At 37.0% G+C, this 27,505-nt stretch overlaps 1 protein-coding gene and 1 long non-coding RNA gene across 10 annotated transcripts in view; one reads left to right on the top strand and one right to left on the bottom strand.

Moving 5' to 3' along the window:
• LOC131201488 (uncharacterized) overlaps positions 1–25,015 on the top strand; it is a 28,156-nt gene extending 3,141 nt beyond the window's left edge. Inside the window, exons 3-4 of one of the 6 annotated variants that reach the window (XR_009155871.1) lie at positions 6,653–6,682; positions 12,522–13,046. This is a non-coding gene — a long non-coding RNA (uncharacterized LOC131201488). Of the gene's footprint in view, positions 1–3,715; positions 3,844–6,652; positions 6,683–11,361; positions 11,499–12,521; positions 13,047–23,070 lie in introns of those variants that run through there. The other 5 variants (XR_009155868.1, XR_009155866.1, XR_009155870.1 and 2 more) reach the window with 5 other exon arrangements.
• Positions 1,008–27,505, bottom strand: SAP130 (Sin3A associated protein 130). 4 transcript variants are annotated; one of them, XM_058189486.1, is made up of 21 exons: positions 27,352–27,505; positions 25,402–25,516; positions 25,025–25,263; positions 22,822–22,989; positions 22,450–22,561; positions 20,523–20,647; positions 19,929–20,053; positions 19,504–19,654; positions 19,109–19,199; positions 18,622–18,726; positions 16,938–17,079; positions 15,806–15,924; positions 14,504–14,806; positions 13,580–13,754; positions 13,053–13,157; positions 11,296–11,654; positions 9,342–9,590; positions 8,925–9,050; positions 4,644–4,744; positions 3,761–3,874; positions 1,010–2,811 (listed from the first exon to the last, which is right to left on the bottom strand). In XM_058189486.1, exons 2-21 carry the CDS (start codon positions 25,508–25,510, stop codon positions 2,653–2,655), a joined length of 3,177 nt encoding a protein of 1,058 aa, XP_058045469.1. In that variant the 5' UTR covers positions 25,511–25,516; positions 27,352–27,505; the 3' UTR covers positions 1,010–2,652. The 4 variants fall into 4 exon arrangements, with proteins under 4 accessions (XP_058045470.1, XP_058045469.1, XP_058045468.1 ...); XM_058189485.1 differs by having other exon boundaries at positions 4,644–4,747; positions 9,342–9,587; XM_058189483.1 differs by having other exon boundaries at positions 1,011–2,811; positions 4,644–4,747.

The following is a 27,505-nucleotide window of genomic DNA, read 5'->3' as shown; positions in this document are numbered from 1 at the left end:
TTCATTAGATTTATAAGGTTATCCAAATATGAAGGACTATAAATTATTAACAACACAGTCCTTTACATATTTTTAGGAATAAATCAGATGAATTCATTGAGTCACTTGTGAGCAAGCAAATATAGCTCAAGCCTTAAAGTCTGATTTTATGTATAAAATTCTACTGAATCTTATAGACTATTGCTTCTAAGCACATAGAATTGCACTGTCACATAGAAAAAAAAATATTTTGAACCCAGTGAGACCAGAATCTTTGCAGAATTACTTGAATTTAAGTCATTTTTGATATTATTAGAAATATGGAGTTATGGGTATGCAAAATTCTTAGTGAGTTTTCCCTTTTTCTTTTACATAAAAATTGTGAAATCAAATGCTGAACCCTTGATGCTGCCCTAGAAAATAAGTATTCTTGAGCTGTAGGGATGGGCAGCATGCTATAGAATCCATCAGGTTTATTGTATGTTGACTTGAGCTGAGAGCATATAAAAAGGGTATTCACTGTTCATTGTTAATTGAGGAAGCTTGTACATTAGAGGAAATCCTCAGTTTAAGGTGCTTGTTCTATAATTGTCCTTTTAGAGTTAATGGGTTGGTCTGAAAATGTGGCTTTGGGATTTTATTATACGTTTCCATGGTCTTTTCTACATTAATTCAAATAGCCTGAATTTTAAAATAGCTCTGTAAATATTTGCAGAGAAATAAATGCATACATAAACTGTACTGCAACTTTTAACTGTCTCACAACTGCTACACAGACTCTCACAAAAGTACAAGCAAGAAGCCTTAAACCAGAGTAGTCTATTACAAAGAAAATACCCATCTTGTGCAAAAGAGTGGTACTTGAACTTTACATCATGCAGGCAGGAAATAAGAGGCACAAGAATTTGAACTTTTATATCCCATTAGAGTTTGCATTTGTTATAGAGCAGTCATTGGAATTTTTGGGGCATGGCATCTTTGTTAATTTTGCTACAATAAATCTACCACATACTTGAAAATCAATATTATTGGTAATAGGGAGTCATATTTAACATTAACATTTAACAATAACATGTTCCATAGCAGATAGGGTTGTCTTAGAGAATTTTCTTTTTTATGAGCTTTAGAGGGGGAAGGTTTTAAATGATGTGAAAGTGCCACAACATTTTTATGATAGGAATCTGCACGGTGCTGTCAATGTTTGGATTGAAATTGCAGAAGTTTCCAGAGCCATAAAGATATTGTGGCATCACTGATCTGTGGGGCTTGCTAATCTTTTCAATAGAAGTTGACATGGTTTTATTATCCAAATAAACATTTTTCATATATCCATTTTGATGTTACTTTTCTTGCCTGATATTCAATGTTATTGGTAAATAAATTAGGAATAGTAAGAGTTGTGTGTGCTTGGAGGTTTTGTGGCTTGGTCTCTCTTCCCGACTACTAAAAATTGGAGCAACCTGAAGCTTAAGAAGAATTAAAAGTGAAATACAGATGTAGAGAATGATAATCTTGGATTACCTGCATGAGACTGGATCACGAGCATAATGGGAAACTCCGATAAAACTACACATATATGTTAAACTGAGCTCTGTTTAATAGTGGCATAATCTTATTCTGTGAAGTCCTAATTGAAATCAATAACAGCAGAATTTCTATTAAAGTTTGAATTCTTATTCTTTCTGTCAAAATGACAAATTTATACAATCTGGATGTTTTTGTTTGTTTTATCCTATTTTAGTATAATAATTATAAGATTGAATTAAAAGAACCATTGGCTTCTAAAAATCATCAAATTACCTGTAATCTTAATGGATTAAGAGTATTATCACTGTCCTTAACAGTTTGGAAGGAAATTTATACTTTAATACAGACTCTTCTTTTTGCCATTTTCATTTTTCCAGACAATTATAACCATTATTCTTATACAAAATCCTCCAAATCCTTTATTTACGTTTTCAGATGTTATATAGCACAATTTTATGCAATATAATGAACAGCATCACACCAGCTACAGAAAGAACTGTGCTGTAGTTGAAAACAATATCCTGGAGCACCAACATGGGCACAGCACAAAATTCACAACACTACAAATAACTTTTGAAATGTATTTTAAAAATAGACAGCTAGAGACTGCAGAACCACTTATGATTCTAAACATAGCAGAATTACCAGTGCAAGGACACTGGTTTATGAAGGCTGCTTCAGCCACTGCAAGTTCATAGGGAGCCTGAATGGGCAGGGCTTAGTGGAAGTAGTGTCATCTCCCCAACTTTTTCCAATTTATGACAGTTTGCTTCAAGACAGATGGCTCTTGAGGTCTGTTGCAGGAATCCATTGTACAAATCAGTGAAGTAATGTCTAAAACTGTAAGATGAAAGGAAAGGGACTATCACACCTGCGTCAATGGTTCCAATTAGTAGGCACTGGGACATATCAAGAGAGCTAAACAAAATGAGACTGAAGAGTTTAAACAGGGACGAGCCTGAGAAAAATCTTTGTTCCATTGACAGATTCTTAATAGTCTCTTAAGGTCACTGGGTTCCATGTTTTAATTCATCATCCATCTTGTCTTTTTTTACTTAAATGCTGCTTCTTACAAGAAACCTCCCAAAAAAGAACCTTAACACTGTTCTGTACATAGTTTTGTTTTCAGTCCTATTAGTTTTGTTTCTAAACTTTTTCTTTTCTCTTCAATTTGGATACCTTCTTGACAGTTCCATTTTTGTTAAGGAGCTTCAGGACGCGCTCTTTGTGATCCAAGACCTTTAGCATGGATTCTCGAGCCTCATTTATTTGATCCATTACAAGTTTACATCTCTGCATATTTCCCTGAAATATAACAAATGTAACACATTGAATTTAAAATGTTAATACTTCAAAGTACTGCATTTTATCTTCAATCATCTTGAAACACCAAAATGTACAGAAACTGAAGAACTGAAGTATTATTATAGCATATGAGAAGGGACCATTCAGAACAATGTTCTCATGTAACATGCCTCTCCAGTTCTTGCTGACAGTTTTCTAATACAACTGGTTCCTATAGAAAATGTGAAAATTATTGCACACAACAAAATTATAAATGATAAGGTAAATAATGACAGATATTGTATAGGAAGCCACATGCCAACACCATAATTCTGTCCCCTGACTCCACATCCCCTTCCCCACTCTGCTTTTCACTAAAATGAAGTTTCAGATGTATTTATGCAGAGCCTAGGGAACTTCAGTTAAAAAAGATTCCCTTTCTTAGTTTAAAGTGTAAGTGAAAGATTCAACTGTGTTTAACAATAAATGGACACCAGAAAGGGGAAAGGATGGCCTGAATGTAAATGTATAGCACAAAAACTATATAATAGTTTAGCATACATAAATTTATGGACTGTGTTATGTAATGTCATGCTTTGAATGCAATATTGTCTGATAAAAGAAATAATTTAAAATGGGTTGATGATAACAGGTTCTAATATCAGGGCCTAAAAAACAAACTTGATAATATCAAATTATTTCTTTAGGATAACATTCGGTTGAGTACATGCAGCTTTATTTTTCAGATATTAAATATCTATTTATATAAAAGATGTTCAGTTTTGATTTACAGTCCAGGAAATATGAATTAAATCAGTTTGCTAAGAAGAAAAGGAACCAAATGAAAACCTTCAATTTACATATTGTATCGATTACCTTTCTTTTACACAGTTTTGTCTAAAATAATCAGGTTTTTATTCTGCAGCTACAGCAGAGGCCAAAGAAAATTAGCAAAATAAATACAACTCACCTGTATCAATTCATTTATTTGATGCAAATCATCATCGGTTGCTGCCTTTTTCTTGGGGATAATGCCTTCTTGTAAGGAGGTGAGTCGTTCATACACATCATGTTCCAGATTAGTCTACAAAATATTAAAATTTGACAACATCTAAGCTTCACACATTTTCATAACACAGTACAAAATTAGAAATTCCAATTCAGTATTTATCTGATTTCAACATATTCAGTATAATTTCATTGCTTGCAGAACAGCAGCAAAGTCTTGATATTGATAATGACATCAATATGTTTCAAAGAGGAAGAAGGAACATCCTAATTCACACTGAATGGAAAAACATGAATTCTAACTGCCTACAGTGTAGAAGCACTATACCATTCTTCCATATAGACCCAAGCCTTCTCCAATACTTTTTGTTCTTAGTTCTCATATAACTACCTAGTGTGTAGATTAAAATTTTGATTTGGTCTAAAGCTTCATATACTTTTAAAAAACCAACAGATATCTATGTATAACAATCATATCTTGGTTTTCCTTTCTACACTTCTGGAATATAAAGACTTGGCACTAAGCCTAAGCACTTACCTCTCTTGCAATAGGGACAATCAGGAATATAAAAGTGTTGCCTCAGATCAGTGGCTCTATACCACTTCTTTAAACCAGTGCACCAGAGGTAAGTTTTGAGCATCAGAACAAAATGTGTAAGTATTTATGCCTGACTCAAAACTTCTCTTACTGAAGTTTTAGGTTTATGTGATACAAATTTACCTGTATCATTTTTGAAGAGACAGTCATGGCAATTTGTGATAGTTTCTATATGTAATTTTTCAAATGACTTCTTAAACAACTCTGGAATTATTTCATAAAGAATCAACATGACTTTCCCACTTACCAGCTGTAATAACTGTGCTGCGCAGAGATGGACTTTCCATCCCTGTGCACGGCAAGATACTCCTTTCTGATTAGCTATCTCTTGTAGCATAGCTTTCTTCTCTTCTAGAAGGAATGAGAGATGAGAAGGAAGCAAATAACCATGCAAAAAAGAAAGCAGAGTTTTTATTTTTACAGAATAAAAAGAGACACATATTTTTTAGTAGAAGTCTGTACAATTTATGCATTGATTATATAATGGTCAACTTCAGATATTGGAATGGAACAGCCTTAAAAATCAAATTCTGATTTCAGAATTTGTGAACATATTTTAAACAAAAGCAAAATGTCTATTCAGAGAAATGAGTGGCAAAGTTATTTCAATCTAGGTGGTAAGAATTTTAAAGTTCGCAAATAAGAATTTTTAGCTAGGGAATGTTGATTTCTGAGGATAAAGAATGATAAGGTAGGTAGTGGATCTGGAGCTGAAAGATGAATTAAAAAAACAAAAAATAAAGAGCAAGATGATTAAGTTGGACAGAACATAACACTGGCTTATGGCAGTTGGTAAGGTTGGCAGAATGTGACACTTAGAATAACTTTATCACTTTCAATGTACACTAATTGGCATACATTTAAATGAAATTTCATTGCATACAGCTCTCAAAGGATCATCACCTCCAATATATACTTGGAGATCATGTAGATCATACATCTGGAGATCTGAAATGTGGGCTTCTTCTGGGGTTAGGCAACACAGTTTTGTGCTGATTCCCTTTCTCCAGGGTTGATTCCAGTTAGAGGTGACTGGTGAGGAGAGGTCCCTCCTTTGGCCCGTACTATGTAGGGTAATACAGGGATTGGTGCTGTCTTATTCAACAGCACACTGCTGGGTGAGCTTATCTGTCACCAAGGGGTGAAATATCAGAATGTTGAAAATACCCAATTGTATATCTTTGTCCCTGGCGAAGTAAGCAATGCTATAGATGTCATCTTGGTGCCTGGAGATTGTAAGGGTCTGGATAGGGATCAGCAGGCTTCAATTGAAACCTGGCAAGAATGAGTGGCTTTGAGTTTTAGGGCCTTCTACTTACAGGACTATGCCATCTTTGGTGCTGGATTGGATTACACTGCCCCAAACAGACTGTGTCAATTTGGGGATCTTCCTAGACTCACAACTCCTACTCAATGAGTAGTGATTAGGAAGTTCTTTGCACAACTTGTCTTCTGTACCAATTAATGCCAGCCCTAGTGAGGCCCAACTCATGCCCTGCTTACTTCCTGGTTGGACTACTGTAATGGGCTCCAATTGTGGCTACCCTTGAAGAGGATCTGGAAAATTCAGCGTGAGCAGTAATATGTGTTTCTGGCAGAACACGTTAGACTCCTGCTCTGCAAGCTGCGTTACCAGTTTGCTTCCAGGATCAATTCAAGTGCTGGTATTTACTTTTAAAGCCCTACATGGCATGGACTGGGTCATTTTAGTGACCACCTCTCCCCAATTTCATCTGCTTATCCCACTAGCTCAAACAGAGAGCATGTTATGGGTTTCATCATCTAGAGACTGGCTGGCCTCAGGCAGTGGATCTTTTCTGCTATGGTGCCTGTGTTGGGAAATACTTTTTCCCCAGAGTAAGACTGGCTCCATCACTTCTGAAAATCCCTTTTAACTTCATAATGCCGGTAGGCCTGGGGACACCAGGGGACTGGTGAAGTAGTGTGGTATTAATAGGCTCTTTTACTATTATGAACAGGTTCTGTTATTTCTTATTTTTAGCTTTGTTTTTATAGTTAATGCTTTTTAATAATAATAATTGTTTTAAATGCTTTATCTTTGTTGTATGCTATCCAGTCATATATTTTGTGAGATGGATGCCTATATAAATTGAACAAATAAATTTTACTGAAGGTACTGAGTGATGTTGATGCTAAAATATGCTTACTGGGATCTCTGGTACCATATTAGCCTCAGGGCAGAGTAGCACTTCTTCATTTGGAGCTGTGATAGTTAGTAGAAATTCTGTTTTACAGATGACTATATGGTTGAGCCAGTGGGACCAGGTAAGAAATGTTTTTTTTTATACTGTCCTGGACATAGTCACCCCCCCCCCCCGAGCCATTTGAATAAATATGTGGTTGATGGTTTCTACTCCTAGGATGATGATGCTGGACAATTTCTATCTGCTGTCCCTAGAGATAGAATTGGAAGTAACTCAATATTACTACAGGCCTACACAATACACAATATTGTGCTGCATGAAGCCTGCTAAACACCCCTGTTGACCCACTGGCATTTTTTTAAAAAAAAGGTCAATAAATTCGCATCCTCACTGCTCCTAAAGGCAGCTGCTAAGCACTTCCAATGCCTCCAGCTCCAGTGCTGCCACTTCTCTGTTAGTTGGGAAACATCTGATCAGTGCACTGAGTATTTTTAATGTCTCAGTGTGATCCTTCCACTTCTAGAAATTGTGCAAGTCTGCACAAGAAGGTGGATATCACTTCTTAAAAAGGTAAAGGTAAAGGTTCCCCTCGCACATATGTGCTAGTTGTTGCCGACTCTAGGGGGCGGTGCTCATCTCCGTTTCAAAGCCAAAGAGCCAGCGCTGTCCGAAGACGTCTCCGTGGTCATGTGGCCAGCATGACTCAATGCCAAAGGCGCATGGAACGCTGTTACCTTCCCACCAAAGGTGGTCCCTATTTTTTCTACTTGCAGTTTTACATGCTTTCAAAACTGCTAGGTTGGCAGAAGCTGGGACAAATAATGGGAGCTCACCCCGTTACATGGCAGCACTAGGGATTCGACACTTCTTATATCTACTTAATACTTCACAGTAGAGATACAGAATCTGTTCATATAGTCTGATCAAACTGAAAACATGAGAAATTCCCAACAATCTGGAAAGCAATTCTGTTGGGAGACTTATCACTTTCTGGAATATAGAGATGATTAGAGCTTTTGATAGGCAAAACCTGTGCCCTCATTATTTCCAGACTGAATTTCTCTAATTTTTGTTATACGTGGGCTTGCTATAAACTTTGGCTGGTACAAATTCAAGCTTGTAATAACCTATAAAATGCCATGATTTGGCACTTGGGTATTTGTGAGGCTACTTGTTCCATGTAGAATTTGCTAGCAAAGAACACATACTGAGAGTCTCTACTTCCCTATGAGGTGCAGGAGGAGCAGATTAGAAGGTGAGTGTTCTGTACCAGAATTCCCTTAACGTGGATATCCCCAGCAATAAGACTACTATTAATCAACATAATATTTGCTAAGACCTGGTTATTAGACATTTAACAAATGAACTGATGAAAAATGTACCGTATTTTTCGTACTATAAGACGCATCGGAGTAGAAGATTTTGAAGAGGAAAACAAGAAAAAAAGTTTTTGCCTTCCTAAGACCCCAGGAGCACTCTGCAGCCTCCCAAACCCCCCACGGGTCACATTTTTGCCCTCCCCAGCCCCCAGGAGCACTCTGCAGGCCTCCCAAACCCTCTGCGCGCCCCACTTTTGGTGAAAATAGGATGCGTGGAGCAGGGTTTCGTGACGCCAAAAATGGCTGTATTTGGTGTATTAGACACACCAATATTTCCCCCCTCTTTTAGGGGGGAAAGTGTCTTATACTCCTAAAAGTACGGTATTTGGAATGTGTATTGGCACTGGTTATGATTATTAACAGTGGGTTCTATTTTATGTGGATATTAGAGTAATATAATTGTTTTAGGGCAATAGGCACACTACGCACCACAAGGTCATACCTTGTGATCCAAATATGTAATGCAGTGTAAGCAAGTTTGTGGTTTTTTCCACATACAATTTATTCTATTCATAATTAGCCATCAAGAAAAACCATCTAACTTGCAAAGCTCTAAAGATATACTTTCAGCTCAGATATGTTCCAATAATTATGTTAGATTGAAAAAAATATAGAAAGTGACTGCACTTTCTTAAAATGGGGGAGATGGATTGCATTGGCCAAGGACCATCAGGTTTATGGTTTAGGGGAGCTGTGGATTTTAGTGAAATAAGTGCTTTAAAGCTTATTATGGATCTGACACACCATATTATTTTAATGCTACTATGAATTTCAGAGCAATAATGTCAGGAGTTGCTAGGGCACCAAAAAGAGAACAAGATTATTGGAAATTACTGTACCTAATAGCAACTGGAAAAATGATGTAGATGATCTTATATATACAGTTGAAATGTTATATACTTTTAAATAGGCTTTTGTTTGCATTGTTGATGGCTAATACATAATTTCAATACACCTATACAAAATGTGTAGTGGAAGACATACCTTTTACTCTGACATCACTATATCGTTGGAAATGATGATAGGCTGCTTTCCATGGATTGCGATAGTGACGGAGCAGAGTTATGGGTGGTTTTGGACGTACAGGCACATACCTCACTCCTTCTTCATCTAAGAAAAATTTAAGAAGTAACTATTTAGACTTCACTGAGAAGTTTGTATTATGAACTACAAAAAATGAATGTAATCCTATTTTAAAGCATAGGGCAGCTCTGTTTTGTTTAATGCTAATTTCAGCATTAATCTGGGAAAAATATTTAATTTGTAATAGTTTTGGGAAATAAAGAAGTTCTTCCTTTTCCCCTTTTCCTGAAATGTGGTATTTGGGTTTCTGAATAGATACGGTTTTGAGAGATTACTAACTAAGAAATAAAAGTTTTGTTTCTGAATTCAAATAATCACCTATATATTCTTTTGGAGGTGATTTGCGCTTTTCTGCCTTTATCAGCAAGCTTTTGGTAGTGGATTTCTCATCATCCGTGCTATTGGTTTCCATCATATCCCCTTCCTCTGTAGAGATGATGTGTTGCTGCTTACGTGGTTTTTTCCTTGGGGAAGCACCTGGCGGCAAGTCACTTTGGGGCACTGTAAGATTGTTGGCCAGCAATGTAACAGATGAAGATACACTATTTGTGCTCAGTGGAGGGACTGCTGGAAAGAAAAAAGAGAAACATGCTTAAGACATTTCAGAGTTAGGATTTACTCCAGATTTTCTGGCTTTTTCTTCCAGAAAATGCAATGTGCTGCATCGCTTGTTCTATTTGTGACATGCATTTTTATATGGCACAGTTACTTTAGAATATTCTGAAAAATTATTCTCCCAAATATTTTAAAGGCCTCACAATAGTTTGTCTCCCTATTGGGGGTTCTTTTCAATAGTTTGGCCTTGTACTAAGAAACCAAACAATTAGCCTTTTTGATTACATTTGAGAACCATACAGTAATTATTAAAATTTCAAGCCTCATGAATACAATAAAATATTGATAATATTTGATATTTAAAGTTGGGGTAACTTAAGGCAAAATTATTTTCTGTAAAATAAACAAGCAAAAGAGCCTCAGGGGCTCTACAAACTTTACTAACGAGAGGCCTCATAATAACTCAGTTTCCCTTTTACTTTGAACACAATATAATGATTTGCTTATTTAATTAAATTTATATAGCCATCCATTTTCCTCCAAAAGGAAAACGGTTTAGTTGAAGCCTGTTGTTCCCCACCTATTTCTGACAACTAAAGAAGCTTCTTGGATGAGAAGTGAAATGTTTTCAAAGAAAAAACCAAGAAAGTCCAGTTGCCTTTTGGAAAAAGCACCTTTGGGACAATCTAGATCAGGGGGGTGTCAAACTCGTGTCGTCATGGCATTGTCACGTGACGTATCATGACTTTTTTCTTTGCTAAACTGGACGTGGCCTGTGCATCCGGCCCACGTGCTGCGAGTTTGACAGCCTTGACCTAGATAATCCACTTCCTCCAAAGTTCTCTGGAATTGTTGATCAACAACCGCCTTTATCACCAAGTTCACAGTGCTAAGGCCTGGTCCACTTTTGGGAGCCAAATAGGTTCAAACAGGTTCCAAATAACTGGGCAAGGTTCCACCCTAAACATCTCCTCTGGGTTTGTGACAACCCAAGTGTCCAACTGGGAATGAATCCAAGCATCTTTATCTGACAGAAACTCTGCAAATTCTTCCATGTGGTACACTCCTTATCCAGGAGGACCTGGATCATCTGAAGCAGGGGTGTAGAATAGTAGTCTGCAGCTGAAATAAGGACAGAGATGTACTGGTGCTTTGCTACCCGAACCACCATGAGGTAGACTTTAATAGCAGCCCTAATCTATGTTCATGTTCTCTTATTCATGTCTCATAGTTGCATAAACATTAACAATGTTTTTAAACAGATACTCCAATTACAGGCAATTACAGTACCTATGTAGGAATTCCTCCCCGCCCCCCAAGTTTTCAGTGATATGCTAATTTTTGTTTATGCAGCAATTTATAAACTTCTTTATGAAGTCATATAGAAAATCAAAGCAATTAAAATGAAACAAGTCTTTTCACCATTATTTATTTATTTGATTTATTTATTTATGTGCTGCCTATCTCATCTAAAGGTGATTCTGGTTGGCAAATATTAAATCAATTTGAAACAAATGCTTCATTTGGCTTTCCTAAGCAATTCTAATCTCTCTTTGATAACCATTTAAACAAGTCTAAAGGTTTTCAAAGTAGACTGAAAAACCATTTTTTCTGGGATGATATAAGATTCCCTCTGAGCAGGACTGGAAGACCTCCAAGGTCATTTCCAGCCCTATGATTCTATAAATCAAAACAACAACAAAAAAACAACCCATACCTGAAACTGGTCGCATTATATCCAAAGGTTCCACTTCCTCTTTTATTTTTATCTCTGGTACAACAGGACCCAATACTGTAGAGAGGATGCCACTTATGGTTGTTGGAGGTGGAGGAACAGTTACAACTGTGGCTGAAGTAGGTGGAGGAGCTGGAAGTGTTCCGGGAATGCTTGATAGAGCAGCTGTGGGCTGCGAAGGTGGACTAGCTGCTGTGATGATCGTTGGAATGGTAGATTGTGGCTGCTGAGAAGTAGGAACTGAGACAGGAGGTTGCTCATTACTCTGTATGGATACTGCCTCCACAGACACTGTTACGGGAGTGGCCATTGACACATGAATTTCTGGCTTAGGTTTAACACTAGACAGAACACACAGATTAAAAAGTTAGACTCTTTCTTCAAGATCCTATAAACTTACAATGGTGCAGTGAATTGTATATACAAGCAGAGTCATATAGGTCCAAAATTAAATGACCATGAACCCACTGCAAATTTTGAAGCATTCCCCAACACAAGTTCTATGCTTTTCTCTCATTAAGAGCCTCCTAGTCCCAGCTTCTACTTTCTGCTGAACCAGGAGCTATGAATCCAGCATGACTCCCAAATCTTGTACCACCTCCTTGGGGGAGTGCAACCCTGTCCAGAATAACATTGGAGGCCATATTTCTAAATGTTTGCTGATGACCAGCAGCTTTGTTTTGGTAGGGTTTATTCCAAACCTGTTTCATCCCATACAGATCCTCAAACAGAGGTAGGCTTCACATAATTTAACAACCGGTTCGCCTAGTGCAGAACCGAAAATGTGAGCACGCATGCTTCGCTCATGCATGTGCCTTCTGCGCTTGCGCGTGGCTTCAAACACACAGCTATTTCATGCGCACAGCTTCCAGCACACCGCTTCCAGCACACCTTGTCAGGCAGCCATGGTGAGTAGAGCGGGCGAGGTGCGGAAATCAGCTGGGCTGCATGGGAGGGGCGAGCAAGCCACAGAGTGAGATATATAGGACGGGATAGCACCGGGGCAAGTGGGCAGGCCCAGCCGGTGGTCGGAACTACTAGTTTGCCTGAACTGGCAGCAGCCCACCTCTTTCCTCAAACCTCCAGATACCTGTGCAAAATTTCTGGTATTGTTCATGATGGCAATATATTATCAATGACTTTGATCAATGTACTTGTGATATCTCACCTGAACTAATGGATGATTTCTCCCATTGATTTCATTTAAGTATTAAACAGCATGGGATAAAGCCCCGAGTCTTATGGGATTCTCTGCAGGAGCTTCTGTGGGTTTCAGGTCTCTGCATCCATGATCATCACTGAAGCAATCTACTTGTGTAGAACTATTCTAAAATAGTGACACTAACTTCCAGTTTTTGCAGCTGGACGTAGAAAGCTATAATTGAACATTACTACAGGCATTCCAGATTGCCTTCTTAAAGAGAGATGCCCTACCACTCCTTTAAAGCAGATGAGGATTACCCTCTTCCTTAAAGAAGTATTAATATTATGGATTCACCAACTCACACCCTGCTTAGCCCCTATAGGAGCTAGGATGGATATGGATTGAGCTAATTTGAGGCAGAATTCAAATTGCAGAAAACCTTATCCCATTATCTTGAATTATACAAGCTAAAAAAACTTTGCTCAGTGAACATTTATACATATGTTTCCTTCAATTACTTGTTTTAAATATTTACCATGCAATATGTTTTTATTTGCAAAGCTAAAATGGGAGGGTTTTATGGGGGGAATCTTACCCAGCTGGTCTTGGTGATCCACTTGCACTTCTCACAGAACTTTCTACACGAGGGCCAGCTACCTCATTTGGTTGAGGAGGAATTAGGCTTTTCCTAACTGCCAGCCTGCAAAATAACATGCCAATTACTATGAAATTTCCTTTGCTTTTAACACGAATATCTGTGCAAAGAGTATAGATCAATAGTATAGATAAAGTATAGATAAATATTGTAGTAGCTCTCTAGTGAGGGTAAAACAAGAAATGTAACATACATAGTCTGTTCTACAACTCTAAAGCATTCATTCAAAACTGTCCAGAAATTTTGAAAGCTTCAACAAAGACTTTTTCTGGTTTTGATCTGCATATGATAAAAATATAATCAGATATACAAAAGTTTGTTATTCATAGTTTCTTTTATGCTTTATTAGCATTGTATAAATGTTACAAAATAAATGTTACAAAATAAATTTACTTCTGATATGGTGATGAGCATATCATAAATATAAATATTTGCATAAATATTACTGCAATTGCAATTTTACTCACCCATCAGTAGTAGGTTTCTTTCGGAGAATGCTTGGACGTGGGGATGAACCCTGAGCTGATGTGCTAGAATTGGCACTCTGGCTGTGAGTTTGCACCACTGTAGTTGAAGCTGAAGCAGAGTTGAATGTATTGCTAATTGGATTGGCCATAATGGTGGCTCCATCTGCCAAGACCACTAGTGAAAGTGGTCAGAAAAATAAAAAATTAGTTGAAGTGATTATCTGGAAATTATAATTTGCTTTCCTTAAAATAACCCACGTTTGGATCACAAATATTGATATTTTTAATTTATAGGGTACTCTATATTTTTTCAGAATTAAATCTAACAATGTTCAATATAGCTATTCTCCTTCAGTATGTCTCCAAATAATAATTCAGATTGTAGTTAACTCCTTCCTCAGAGAAAAAGGTGATATGCATTTTTAATCTTGGAGATTGAAAGAAAGCAGAAACTGTATCCTGCTTGATGACACCAGAACATTTGCAATAAAGTTGCAAGTATGAACAACAAAATATCAGTCTAATAGTATATCCTAAGTACAGTCCTTTGTATGTTTCCTTAAAAATTCCAGCATAATCAAAATAACTTCCTAAAAAGGCAGATATTCAGAGTGTGTTTCCCTAATAACACAAATATTGTCCGACTAACAGATGGCTACTAGAAAAAATGAAATATTTAATTGGGGCCTACATTATGGTCTTTTACTACTAAATGAAGACTACCTTAAATGGTATGCCTTCGAATTCTTTGCATACTATTAAATTTTATTGAAATTTAGTTTTATGATTCTGTTTTAGATTTAATGCCTACATCTGTTATGGTTTTAAATTTTATATTACAATCTACAAAGAAAATTGTAATTATTGGAATGTATCTATGTCTATATCTCTATATATCACAAATAAATCATAATAAATAAAAACCTGATGTCTTGGTTTCAGTTTGTGGCTGCTGAGGCCCCAATGGTGTTGTTTGAAGACCTTGAGTGCCAATTGGTGTAGCTGGATGTAGCCCTTGGGTTCCAATTGGCGTAGACTGTATTCCTTGGGCACTGATGGGTGCTGGCTGTATCCCCTGTGCACCAATTGGTGTAGACTGTATGCCTTGTATATGACGGGCATGGGATGCATCCACTGTCATCAGCTGCATGGGATTAAGATGCACTGTTGAAGCTACTCCCACTCCAGTCTGAGCTGCTATGGCAGAATTGGGAGCCTGGGCTGAAACTGGAACGACATGCTTAATAAATATTCTGGTTTGTGTGGGAATAATTAAGTAAAATGTTGTCAAATGCACTTCATACCTGATAATGTAATTATTTATCAGTAGTTTGATCGTAACAGTTGAAGATTTACGTACATTAGATTTAGCTTTAAATCCATACATTATAACTTGCATGAACATGATTAGTGCCACTATTTGCTTTCACATCAACTCAAGAGAACATACTCAATTCATATCCCAGCAACATTCATCACAGCATGTACAATTAGCCAAAACTGTAGATGATACAGTAATAGTCTAGTCTAGTAAAAACAAACCAGATAATTGCAAAACTCATATAATAATACAGTGATTATGAATTTAAATAAGAACGTATCCTTTTGAATATTCATTGATTTTAAACTTAGATTGTTTTAGCTTGTATTTTCCAACAATACAGTTTATACTTACAATGGAGAGAGCTTGTTTGCATAACATACAACCCAAGCTCATTGCCAGAGTCCTTTTTTTGCAATGCATAAATCAGAATATTAATCTCTTATTTGTAATTATTACTAAATAATTCATGTGGTTAACCTAGACACTTAGAAAAGCACTGAAAAAGCATTTTTCATATAGATTTCAGATTTTATGGTATTAAAAATATTATAACACTGCCATTAACACTACCTGTAATGCTTATTTACACCTGAAGAAACTAGTTGAAAAAGTTACTAGCATTTTGTTGTAAGCCGCCCAGAGACTTTGGATATGAGATGAGAGGCAAATAAATTCCACAAATAAATATTTAATAATCTCAAAATTTTGTTTCATTATTTTAATTAAGCAAAAAATGATCAACGATGTTTTTCTACTTTTGCGTTTGGTGGTTAGTGTTTCTTTTTTAGACCCCAATAATTTGCAGTCACACCTTCATCTTAAACATTGTTTTTATGGATAAAGTTATACTGCTGCTCTAAGTAAAGCACCACTGTAAATTACTGAAATTAGTGAATTCTTACCAGGATATTGGCGGATAGTGGATACAGAGCTGGTAATAGGTGTGTAAGTGTGGGCAGCCAAAGGGTATGAAGGAGGATATGTTGGTAAGAAATACTGAAATTGAACAGGCACTGACTGTCTACAGGAGTGGAAATGAGAATTATTAAATACAGTCTTGCAATTAGATCAATTTAATAAATTATAGTTATGATTATTACATTTTATTATAGTGCAAATTATAAATCTTGTTAGCTTATTTGGATAAAAGAGATTTGAAAAAAAAAATTAGAACGACATTTGAAAAGATTGTGGAAGCAACTCATTTGTTTTTAATAATATGTCACATTATAATCCAATTAAAAGAATACATATGGGGTAAAGGAAAGGATTTTTACATATTACTTGTTTAATACCTGTTTTTTTTTTTAAATCTCTCAGTTCCATTGATAATTAATCTAGAACAGCACTGTATACATTTGACACACTTTAGAAATGCATTTTTAAGGACATACATATTACAATCCATTTCCAAATACAGCAGGGTTTGAAATTCAGGATTTGACAAGGAGCATTATAGGTAGTCCTTGGCTTATGGCCACAGTTGAGAACTGAATGCAACTATGACCACTTTTACCGCAGTCCTCACTCAAGTCACCAAGATCATAAGTGCAAAATCATCTTAACTAACTGGCTAAAAATAGCAAATTGCGATCACATGACAGCAGGATGCTGCAACAGATCGATCATAACTGTACCAGATGCTAAGCATCTAAATTGTGATCATGTGACTATAAGAGTAGGGTGACAGTCATGTTCAAATTTAGGCCATGGTTATAAGTGGAGGACTGCCTGTATTTGCTCTTAATTATCCTTCATTTCCTGGCATTCACACTACTGAGCAACATAATTCAAGGTATTCTCTATTTTTATTACCTGAATGGGTTTGTGCCCAGGAAATTTTAATTCTTTCAGAATCATAACAGATATTCAATAGAATTGTACAAAAGTTTAATTATTTTACATAATTAATAATATAGTTTACATAACTGTTTATATAACTGTAATAATATAGATTCCATCTATCTGTAATAATATAGATTCCATCTATCCAAGATTAATTCTTTTCCTGTATATGAAAATAAGCTCACTTACCTATTATCATTTCTAGCTTCCATTGCCACTGGATTTGGAGATGCACGGTGACTAGATATAGGAATGAGATTACTCCTCTCTGCTGTATAATCAGACTGGATGCGGGGAGAGGTGTGTGTGATTTGCTGGGGGACGACTTTAGCTGTATAATAAATAATAAGAGACAATCCAGTTATTCACCATACTCAGTAAACTAAGACTAAGAAAATAATATATGCAGAAGATGATGTTCAGGGGAACAAGCCTCTCTGTATTGTCCTTTTAACAGAAAGAGAGTCCATGATAATTTGGAGCTGAAAACATAGGCATTTTCAACTGAGCAGAAATGCGGTATATACAATTCGTAAAATATTATATGGGCAAAGAGATACCTATAGCGCTGCTGAAGGAAAATGAGGGATAAATTTGACCAGTCAATACAGACCAGTCTCTATGAAGACCTTACTTGTGGTGGCAAGAGCACAAAAACACCATTATTTCTCTGCCCTTTTTATGTCTGCAGAGTGTCACCTAGTGGCTTGTTTCAAAATCACCAGGTCCCTGGGGGGGTGGGAGGGGTGGAGCTCATGTGGTCAACTTCAAGGCCATGCAGAGAAATTTATAAAACACCTGATGGACAGTCACTTGTATCTATTCCCAGTTGGAATCCAGGCATGGTGCAGTCCATTAAAATACTTGGGGAAAGGACTTCCCCAGTTGTCTAGAAACAGTTTGACCCTGTTGGTCCTGATGAAATGGACAGGGTGCTCAATGCTGTCAGTGTAACCACCTGCCAATTAGATCCCAGTCCCTCCTGACTACTGAAAGCTTCCAGGACAGCAACTTCCAGGTGGGTTTAGGCAGTGATTCAATTCTTCATTAGAGGAGGGATGTTTCCACGATTAGGCAGCAGTCATGGCTAGGGGAGCCTTTGCATAACTATGTGTTGTGTGCCAGTTGCGCCCTTTCCTGGATCTCTCAAGTCCTGATCATCTCATGCTTGCAAAGCACTCTACACAGGGCTACTCTTGAAGAGTATTCAGAAGCTACAACTGGTGAAGAATGTAGCAATGTGGACAGTTCTTGGGGCCTCTATGGTGGTTCATATTGCATTGCTGTTGGCTTCCGGGTCCAATTCAAGGTGTTGGTTATCATCTTTAAAGCCCTTCATGGCATGGGTCCAGGCTATCTGAGGAAATATCTCAACCCAATGGAATTGGCACACCTTACCCATGTTGGCAGAAGGGACATGTTGTGGATCCCATTGGCCAAGGAATGCCAACTAGTGGGATTCAAGAGAAGAGCCCTTTCTGTCCTCCGAAACAACATGTCCCCTGATGCGAGATTCACACCCATCCTTTTGGCCTTCTGAAAGGAGCTGAAGACCTGGCTCTACCAACTGACTGGGACCTCACTGGGGTCATGTCATTCTGGAGGTGGTTAATGGACTAATATCCCACCTCCTACCCTGTGTGCATCTTGCTCTCTTCCTTCCCATCTTGTCAATTTTAAACCAATTTTAGTAATAATATTTATCATTTCAAAGTCTTATTCTTGTTTCTATGATGGTAAGCCACCTCTAGGCAAGATGGGTGGCATGTAAGTTTAATAAATAATAAACTGCCTACTTAAAAAAAAAACTAAAAATAAAATAATACTTAAATATTATAAATTAAATTACAGTATAATAAGAGAAACCACTCACCAACTGGGATGTTTGAAGTAGTCACAGCTGTTGCATGGGATGAATGCGAGGGCATAGTCACAGTTACAATTGTACTAGTGGCTGCTTGAGTGTGAGGTATGGAACCTAGAAGAAAAATATAATACAATTAAATCTTTGTGTAGAAAATGTCAATGGATATAGATGAGAAGAACAGAATAATCTATACAAGAAAATATATTATATTGATAGAAGCAAGCCAAAAGAAATATCAAGCAGTGTTTTTCACATAGTATGACACTATGGGGCTAATTAAGAGTGATGTACCCCAAATCCTAGACTATATTTGTGCCCCTATAATCTTGCTTTCTCCCAAAATGTTACATATGGTTCATGACCACCAAAATGTTGCTATTGTCACTCAAATCTATTGTGAGACAAATTTTTTGTTTGAATAGAGTTTTGCAACATTAATAACTTTTTTCATTTTACAAATAGTTCTGAAGAAATAGGAACTACAGATACTTACCAGCTGTAGTCACAGAAGGAATAGTATTTGTTGCTAAAATTGGTGCCACAGTTGCTGCTGCTACTGGAGTACCAGTACTAAAAATTGTTTTCTGTAGAAGAAAAAGTTGTACATCAAAAACTGTTGAAAATTTGCTTAAAAATATTATTGTATCAGCTTAAACTAGTCGGCAAGCTATTAGCCCCTATAAACATAATATTTACATGTGGTTTAAAACCATGGCTTACTGAATACAGTAACAACTAAATGATCTCAATTACTTTATTAAGCCATCATTTATACAACATAACATGCAGTAATTGAGATCATGCAACCTATTAAATAAAATAAAAAGCGCATTTGAATGACTCAATGGATAAGAAGTAACTGGTTGGACTGCATTCATGATAATTTACCTGAGCCATGGGGTGAAGCTGTTGTTTTTGTGTTCCTATGGCTGGATGAGAAGGTAAAGTAATTCTGGTTGCTGTATCCCTTGGCTGGGCAGGACGCTGAATACTGATAGGCGCAGAAGGTGGGTGCTGTTGAATTGATAGTGCCGGCCGACTGTAAAAAAAAAAAGTTATTTTATTTAGGGTAATTAAAAATTAATGACACAAGAGAGATCATGACTTAAGATGTGCATTACCTAAATTAAAATACTGTGCAAAAATGGCTTCGCACATGGAACAATTATCTAAGAAGGCAATCTGAAACAGCCTGTATATAGTAGCCAGATTGTAAAAAAATGATCCTCAGGTGCAAACAGATCAACATGCAAATACATATATCTTCCAATTATATACTTGGTCTACTTAGTGCTGTGTTCCGTGGTGGTTACCTGAGGGTAGATTCTGTAGCATGTGTGGTTGTTGTAGTAATAACAGGTGACTGAGCCCTTGTGGCTGAGACTGTTGCAACTACAGCAGGCGGAATAGTACTTGAAGTTGTCACAGCAGGCCGAGACTATGTAGGCAAGGAAAAAATAGCATCTTATCAGCATTGCAACTTCATTATTGGAAGAATTTTCAACTATTTCAGAATCTATTTCTTTAAAAAATGAGAACCAATATTTAAGTTATATCCTAGATGATATTCAATTGTATAAAATATGATAAAATTGCCAGAAGGATTATTTTTAGAGAAATAGGAAAAAAATGCATGACAACCTCACACAAGAGTAAAAAATACTTAATCAACTATCACAGACATCGAAACTCTTAAGTACAAAGACATCTTGAAGTTCATTATTAGGTATATTTTATTTACAGTGGCTTTTCCAAAACTATTTCTATAATCTCAGGAAAAGAAGCTGCTAGATTTCCCAGATTATTTATGCAGCGAGCCACTGAATCTGCAAAGTGATTTCTTACTGAAAAAGACAAAAGAGAAGCATTAAAACAATTAAATGAAATACCTCATGACTACTACTTGCCTGGATAGGTTGATGAATGATATGCTGAACTGCTGGTTGAGCTGTTGCTGCATTTGGCAACTGTGAAGCTGGCCTCAAAACAGTTGTTACTTTAGAACTTGACATCACAGCAGCAGCAGCTGCACCTGAAAGAAACCATACTCATATGACTGAACAACATTTAATGTTCCATTTTAAAAGTGTCAGGTTATCTGCAGCTTTTATGCAGGAGACATGATAAAAATCTAATAAGAACTACTACATGATTCCAACTATATACAACAGTGAGCTCAGACGCACTTAAAACTACAGATTGGAAGAAGCCAACTGGGCCATCTAATCCAACACCTCATGCAGAACTGCAAATTAGAATATTCCTAACAAACCACCAAGCGGTTAATCTATACAGTGAAGGAGAGCACATCATCTGCCTTGGAAGTTGGTTTCATTGTCAATTTCATTATCATAAGGAAAAAATATCCTAACATTTAATTATAATTTGCCTCTCCTTTAAGGCCACTATTCTGACTCCTGCACATGGGATGACAGAGACTATAGAGAGCTTTATTTTACACAATGTCCTCTCAGAACCTTAAGCAGTGCTAGATTTACCCATACGTCTCTAAGGCCCTTAGTCTCATTTCAAGGCTAGTTATATTCAGTCTCTTAGTTGGTCATATAAACGTTTCCTGATGATACTGGATACTCTCTTTTGTATTTCTTCAAGTTTTCTGGAATTGTGAACCAACATTTAAAAGTAGGCTCTGTCCAAGGCCAAAGACAATTCAACTACACACAGGAGGCTATCCAATATTATCAGGAAACTTTTAGAATAGAATAGAATAGAATAGAATAGAATAGAATAGAATAGAATAGAATAGAATAGAATAGAATAGAATAGAATAGAATAGAATTTTTTATTGGCCAAGTGTGATTGGATACACAAGGAATTTGTCTTGGTGCATATGCTCTCAGTGTACATAAAAGAAAAGATACGTTCATCAAGGTATAAGATTTTATATGATCACACTAAGGAGACTTTTTTTGTCACAATTGGCTTATGATTTAGATTCCACAAATTTCAAGGGACAGTTTAATTTGTGGGTGGCCCATTTTTAATGGTATTTTGACTAAAAATTTGAAGCTTGGTTTAACTACAGAATGTGCTGTATATACTTCTAAAAATGTTATAGTTTATAGATATTCTAAACCCAATTTTTGGGGTGTATTTTGACACCTAAAATTATTGGCTTATCTGCAAATATTGATTATATTTTATCATTTGTTTATATATATATATTCATTCATAATTATTAGAAATTATAAAAAAACTCTACACATCTGGTTCAGGAGATCTGAACTTAGTTAATGTCAGAACATCCTCCCCATGTTTCTAAGATGATACAAAGAAATTCAGCTCTTCAGCCACTTCTTACAATTACACAATGGATCATATATCCTGTTTTCAGAGAAGATAGGTCTAACTTATTTTGATAATTGGTTGGATAAATTACAATCGTCCATACACTGTGGTAAACCATGAACTATAATGTTCAATCAGGCTGCTAAGACAAACCTAACCAACTGTTCTTAGAGTTTAGCATAATGTGAATGCAGCTTAAGACTAATCTCTTTAATGGGAGTCTCTGAAGTGGGAGTCTCATTGACCTTAACTGCAGTCAGCATTAACATACAACCATAACTATATTGCAATATTTTCTAAGCAACTGAGATTTTTTTAGGATCAGTGAACTATATCATACCACAAAGATGTATTATGTAACTCCTGACAAGAATGTAGTTAAATGGAATTGCTTCCGATTCAAGTCCAGCCTTCTCCAGATGCTTCATTTTAGGAGTAACATCTATATTAACCATATCTAAAACTCATCCAAACAAGATTGCTATATAATCATTTTCTCCAAGAAAGTACAATTAACTTTACTACCTCGAGGCAAGTGAGAAGCTCCAATATGCAAGGGAGGCCCAGGAGCACTACTTCGGATAATTGACATCTGAACATTGGTTGTCATAATATGATGCACGCTATTGGGATGCCCCTGCATATAAAATAATTTTTTTTAAATTACATGAAAAATTTTTGTGTAGAATTGACTGGAAAAGTTTAATTCACAAACTATAATTTAATTGTATAGTTATTATACAATTATAACTATGGTTAATCTGAAGTTTTAAAACAAATTCAAAGGTAAAATTTAAATATACATCTTTACAGTAGAAGTGTAATCAAGGCTTTTTCATCCTCTTCCATAGTCTTAAGAAATAAGTTTTATATTTTAGCAAGAAAAAAACCCAATACCTGTTGTCCACTTATTGTTGCTACAGGAATAGCAGATGCCTGTGGGATGCTACTTTCCATTGTTACAGTAACCTGCCCCGGGACTTTGGTGGGGCCAGACAGAGTAGATGGTGGGGCTGGTGGGGCTGGTGCAATAGGACGACTGGGTATTGCGGGCTTCAAAGGAGGCTGCAAATAACAAAGATACAATTGTTTTCTCTTTACATAGAAATAACGTGAATATGTAACAGTTATTTTTCCTTATGGCAGGAGCAGGCAACAAGTGGTTTTTCAGACATTGCTGCATTATAAACTCTCATCATCCCTCCCTACGGCCATGTTACCAAGGTAGCTGGAATTTGGCAGTATCTGGAAGTCATAATTGTGTACCACTGCCTTAGAAGCCAGAATTGAGAAGATAGCAACAGACAGCAAGTGCCACCTAATGTAAAGAAGCTGAAGAAACAGTGGACTGCCTGGTTAGCTGCTGCAAGAAGATCGCACAGACTGACCACAAACAATGGCATGACAAAGTAGCAACAATGGTGCATTGGAAAATATGCAAGAAATATCATTTGCCTGCAAGCAAGAACTGATGGGACAGTATAATAGAAAGTCACAGAAAATGAAGAAGCTAAATTTGCCCTGGGACTTTAGAATTCAAACAGATAGGCACATAAAAGTCTGGACAGTGGATGTGGCAAACTATAAGTAAGTAAGGCCTGCAAACAGAAATAGAACAATTGTATTTGTAATGTATTTGTGGAAAAATGGTAATAATTCAAATTGAAGTGAAGAAAGAAGAAACAGCAAAATGGAGCCAGAAAGAAAACCGAGACGGCACACGGAAGGAATTGTTGATGCTTTAAATGTATGTTTGCCTATAAAATAAAAAGCTTTTTTTTAAAAAAAAGAAATAGAACAATTGTGGCAAAAGAAAGCAAAGAAAGTCATAGGAGCCTTGCGTGTAGTCTCAAAACAACGATCACCACTTGAACATCATCAGCATTGACAAATTCACTATCAATCAATTGCAAAAGGTGGCTTTACTTGGAAAGAGTTTACATGCTGTGTCAAAATCTGTAACACCATCAAACATCCACCTCTGCCTATCCCAGGTCCTTGGAAAGAATTCGATAGACCAAAATGCCAAATCCAGTCTCAATATCTGCCTGACTGCAATGAATCATCATAATAATTAATCAGTCAATTGCAAAAGCCAGATTTACTTGGAACAGCTTACATTCTGTTCCTTAATAAATGTGTACAAAGCCAATACTGAGAAGACAGAAACAAATGCTGCCTCTGCAAAGAAGCTCATGAGGACCATCTAGTTAGCTGTCACAAAATCACATAGACTGACTACAAACCTTGGCATGACAAAGTAGCAACAATGGTACACTGGAATATCTGCAAGAAATACCATTGGCCTGCAAGCAAGACTGGTGGGACCACAAAATAGACTAAGTAGTAGAAAGTGAAAATGCTGAAGGCCCTAGGATTTTATAATTCAAACAGATACCTGCCAATAACATCCCAGACTAAACAAATGTCATTAAAAAAGCAAAAAAACTCTGAATAGTGAATGTGACAGTATCTGGAGATAGCAGAGTAAAAGAGAAGAACCGCAGAAAATTACAAAGAACTGCAAGTAAAAGTTGAACAACTGTGACAAAAGAAAGCAAAGATAGTACCAATAGTAACAGGAGCCTTAGGAGCAATCCCGAAACAACTGGAGCACCAGCTGAACACCATTGGCATTAACAGAATCAACACTAGTCAATTGCTTCATTTGGAACAGCAAGTATATTTCTAACACAATGAAACAACAACATCTACCTATCTCAAGTCCATTCAGTAGGTCGATTAAAATGCCAAACCCAGTCTGATTTGGCTGACTGTGCAACCAATCATATTAGTCTAGTAAACATATTTGTTTCCAATTCACATTCAAAAAATCTATAGAAAGGCATTTAGTAGTACACATGAAAGTTGGGTTATTACATACTTATCCTACATATCTACTGTATAGTGCCCTTTCCTTTTTTCAGTTACTTTTTGTAGTTTTAAAAAAGTTTCACTGGATCTAAAAGAAATCTAAAAGAAATTTAGATTAATTATTTGTGATAAGTCAGTATAAATAAAAATACCTAAGGCATCAAATGCCAATGTGAGAGAAAAATATTTACAATTTAGTGTAGTATACAAAATTAGTCTTCATTACCTTGATAAGCCCTTCAGGAAAGGTAAGTGGCACTGCTGAAGCCAAATGAGTTGGAGGAGCTGCCACTGTAACTGGTACACCTGATGGCACTGTATGGTGTTGAGTCAACATTTGCACTTGTGGATATGGTCGAACTACCACTGTTTCCTGCTTTTCTTCACGGGACTGAAGAGAGCTAGCAGAAACCATATGATCTCTGGGAGTCACTTCCAATTCTCGATTAGATTCATCACTCACTACTGGAAAAGGAAAAAAAATATATAGAAAATTTGAACCATTACCACGAAAGGTGACAATTTATTAAACTGTATAAACATTATATTTAGATTCAGTGGACTTACTTCCATGAAACATCATTCTTGGTAAAATTGCCTTACCTGTTGTTACTGGATTTATCAGTCCAGCAGGTCCACTGGTGGAGATTGGAGGAGCTGGACCTAGATTCGGGGGAGGGACTCCAGTACGAGGAAACTGCTGAGAACTCATTTCCGCCTGTGAAGCATACATGCAATTGTAAGAAATTCAGATGTCTGCAGTACAGAATACTTTGTTGAGAAGTCTTAGTGAAATCTATTGCCTGAATTTTTACTTTTATCATATTGTTATTTACAACTGACTTGTAAAGCATTCTTAAACCAAAATTCTAGTTATATAGTTCAAACAACTCAATTATGTTTAGTAACAATTGTAATAAAATGTATGAATGCAACGGCAGCTGGAAATCAAATCAGTTTTTAGATTTTCAGCAGACAACTATCAATGCTAAATAATGTCAAGCAAATCAACTGTTTATTTAGAAATAAGTTACACTGTGTTCAGAGATAATTAAGTTTGAAGAGAATGGAGTTTTAAATGTGTTTGGAGTAATTTTTTCTATTGAAATCAGTTTTAGGAAGCTTAATAAATACTTCATCACCATGAACTTGTGTAAACCTGACACTGAACTCTAAGTGTTGTTCTAATAATTAAGTCACATACTAAAGATCTAACTCATTGCTTGGCACAAGCTATACAAACAGGATAATTATCAGTGATTTCATGTTTTTGTAAAGTGGTAATGCAATTTTATATATACACTTCTCTGGAAATAATCATTAAAACTAATTTAGGAGATGATGGATGGGCAGAGGGATAGATGGTAGTTCTCAAAGTGTGAGAACAGTGTGTCCTCTGAATTGTTTCTGGTGGGTATAAAAACCTTTCTATTTCATAGTCTGAGAATGAAAGCAGCAACAAGGAACACACCATTGTCTAACAGGTGCCAAACTGAAAAGGAAAAGCTGGCTATTTCTGGGAACTGCAAGCAGATATTTCTTAAAACAGTCAATAAATTAGTCTTAAAGTAAATTGTAAAAAAAGTGTCATTTTATCACACCACTGATCCACATTAAATTGGTAATTTTTGCCTGAAATTTTCCGTAGACTCAGTCAGAGGTCCTAGCCCGCGATTACTTTAGAGTTTCCAACTTAAGACCTTATGGTTCTCTCCGTTTCCCGTTCAGCTTTCAGCTTCCTTTCAAACTACATTGCAGGCATGCGCTAACGTAGGCCATTAGGACCCACAAAGTGAACATAGTGCCTCTAGTCTAACATCTTACGAATGTATTTTTAAGCGAAATGTGGCTGGCAGCGGCTCGAAGGCGACCTAGCCTCGTTAGCAATGGGACCTTCACCTTCCAAATAAGGCAGTGCGGGCTAAAGGCTTTTTCCAACTTTCCGTGTCGGAGAGTGTGGCGATCGGAAGAGCTTTAAGGGTAAAATTCTCAAGACGAAAAGCGAATCATGACGAGCGCAGAACTAGCTGGAAAGCCCACCACCAGACCCCCGCCTGAGGCGTCACACGAAGCTCCTCCCATTCTCTCGGATCAGGGCGGGATTATTCTCTTGAAATAAATTCCGCCCACTGGCTTCGCCGTTAAAGTCCAGCCCCTTCTCTCACCAGCCAATTGGAAAGTCTCACCTTCCAACAGTCGACCAATCCGGATCAAAGAAAAGCACTACAGGCCAACCAATAGGGAAACCCCCATTGGCTACGCCTGGTTACCAATAAGAAAATAAGTAATGGCTAATTAGAGGCAGCTAAAGCCCGCCTCCCATCCCTCCCTGGTCACTATGTGAAACAAGACGCGCAGAATAAAGGACCCGGATGTTCAGACAGAATAAAAAAGCTGCAGCTACCGACAACAAACCTCGCGCAGAGCCTTTAGGAGAAAAGAGAAAGGGATCACTCGGGTTGATATCTACTGAACCGTGACTAGAAGGAACGATGAGGGCTTCGGGCAGACCCCTGTCTTCAAGGCCAGCCCTTCCCTCGACCCACAACTTACCTGCTAAGGAGGGCGCGGCGGAATCCCTCCGGAAAAACTCCCAGAAGCACTACGACGTGCACTGACACCGAGGGGGCTCAGTCGGGAGTGTTGCTTCCGCTGCTGCAGCAAACCACCCCTCCCCCTTCAGATCGATTGGGTCTCGGGGCGCCCC

The sequence above is a fragment of the Ahaetulla prasina genome, chromosome 6 (genome assembly GCF_028640845.1).
Source record: "Ahaetulla prasina isolate Xishuangbanna chromosome 6, ASM2864084v1, whole genome shotgun sequence".
NCBI classification, from domain to species: Eukaryota; Metazoa; Chordata; class Lepidosauria; order Squamata; family Colubridae; genus Ahaetulla; species Ahaetulla prasina.
This window is presented reverse-complemented; position numbering and strand designations above follow the sequence as displayed.

Bases quoted from the DNA above. Each gene is read 5' to 3' on its own strand.
- SAP130 (XM_058189483.1), bottom strand. From the start codon at position 25,510: ATGAGTTCTCAGCAGTTTCCTCGTACTGGAGTCCCTCCCCCGAATCTA. The intron at 20,054-20,522 runs GCAAGTAGTAGT...TTGCCTACATAG, and splicing joins TCATTCATCAACCTATCCAG to TCTCGGCCTGCTGTGACAAC. The intron at 13,755-14,503 runs GTTTTTATTTAT...CACTTTCACTAG, and splicing joins AACTGAAACCAAGACATCAG to TGGTCTTGGCAGATGGAGCC.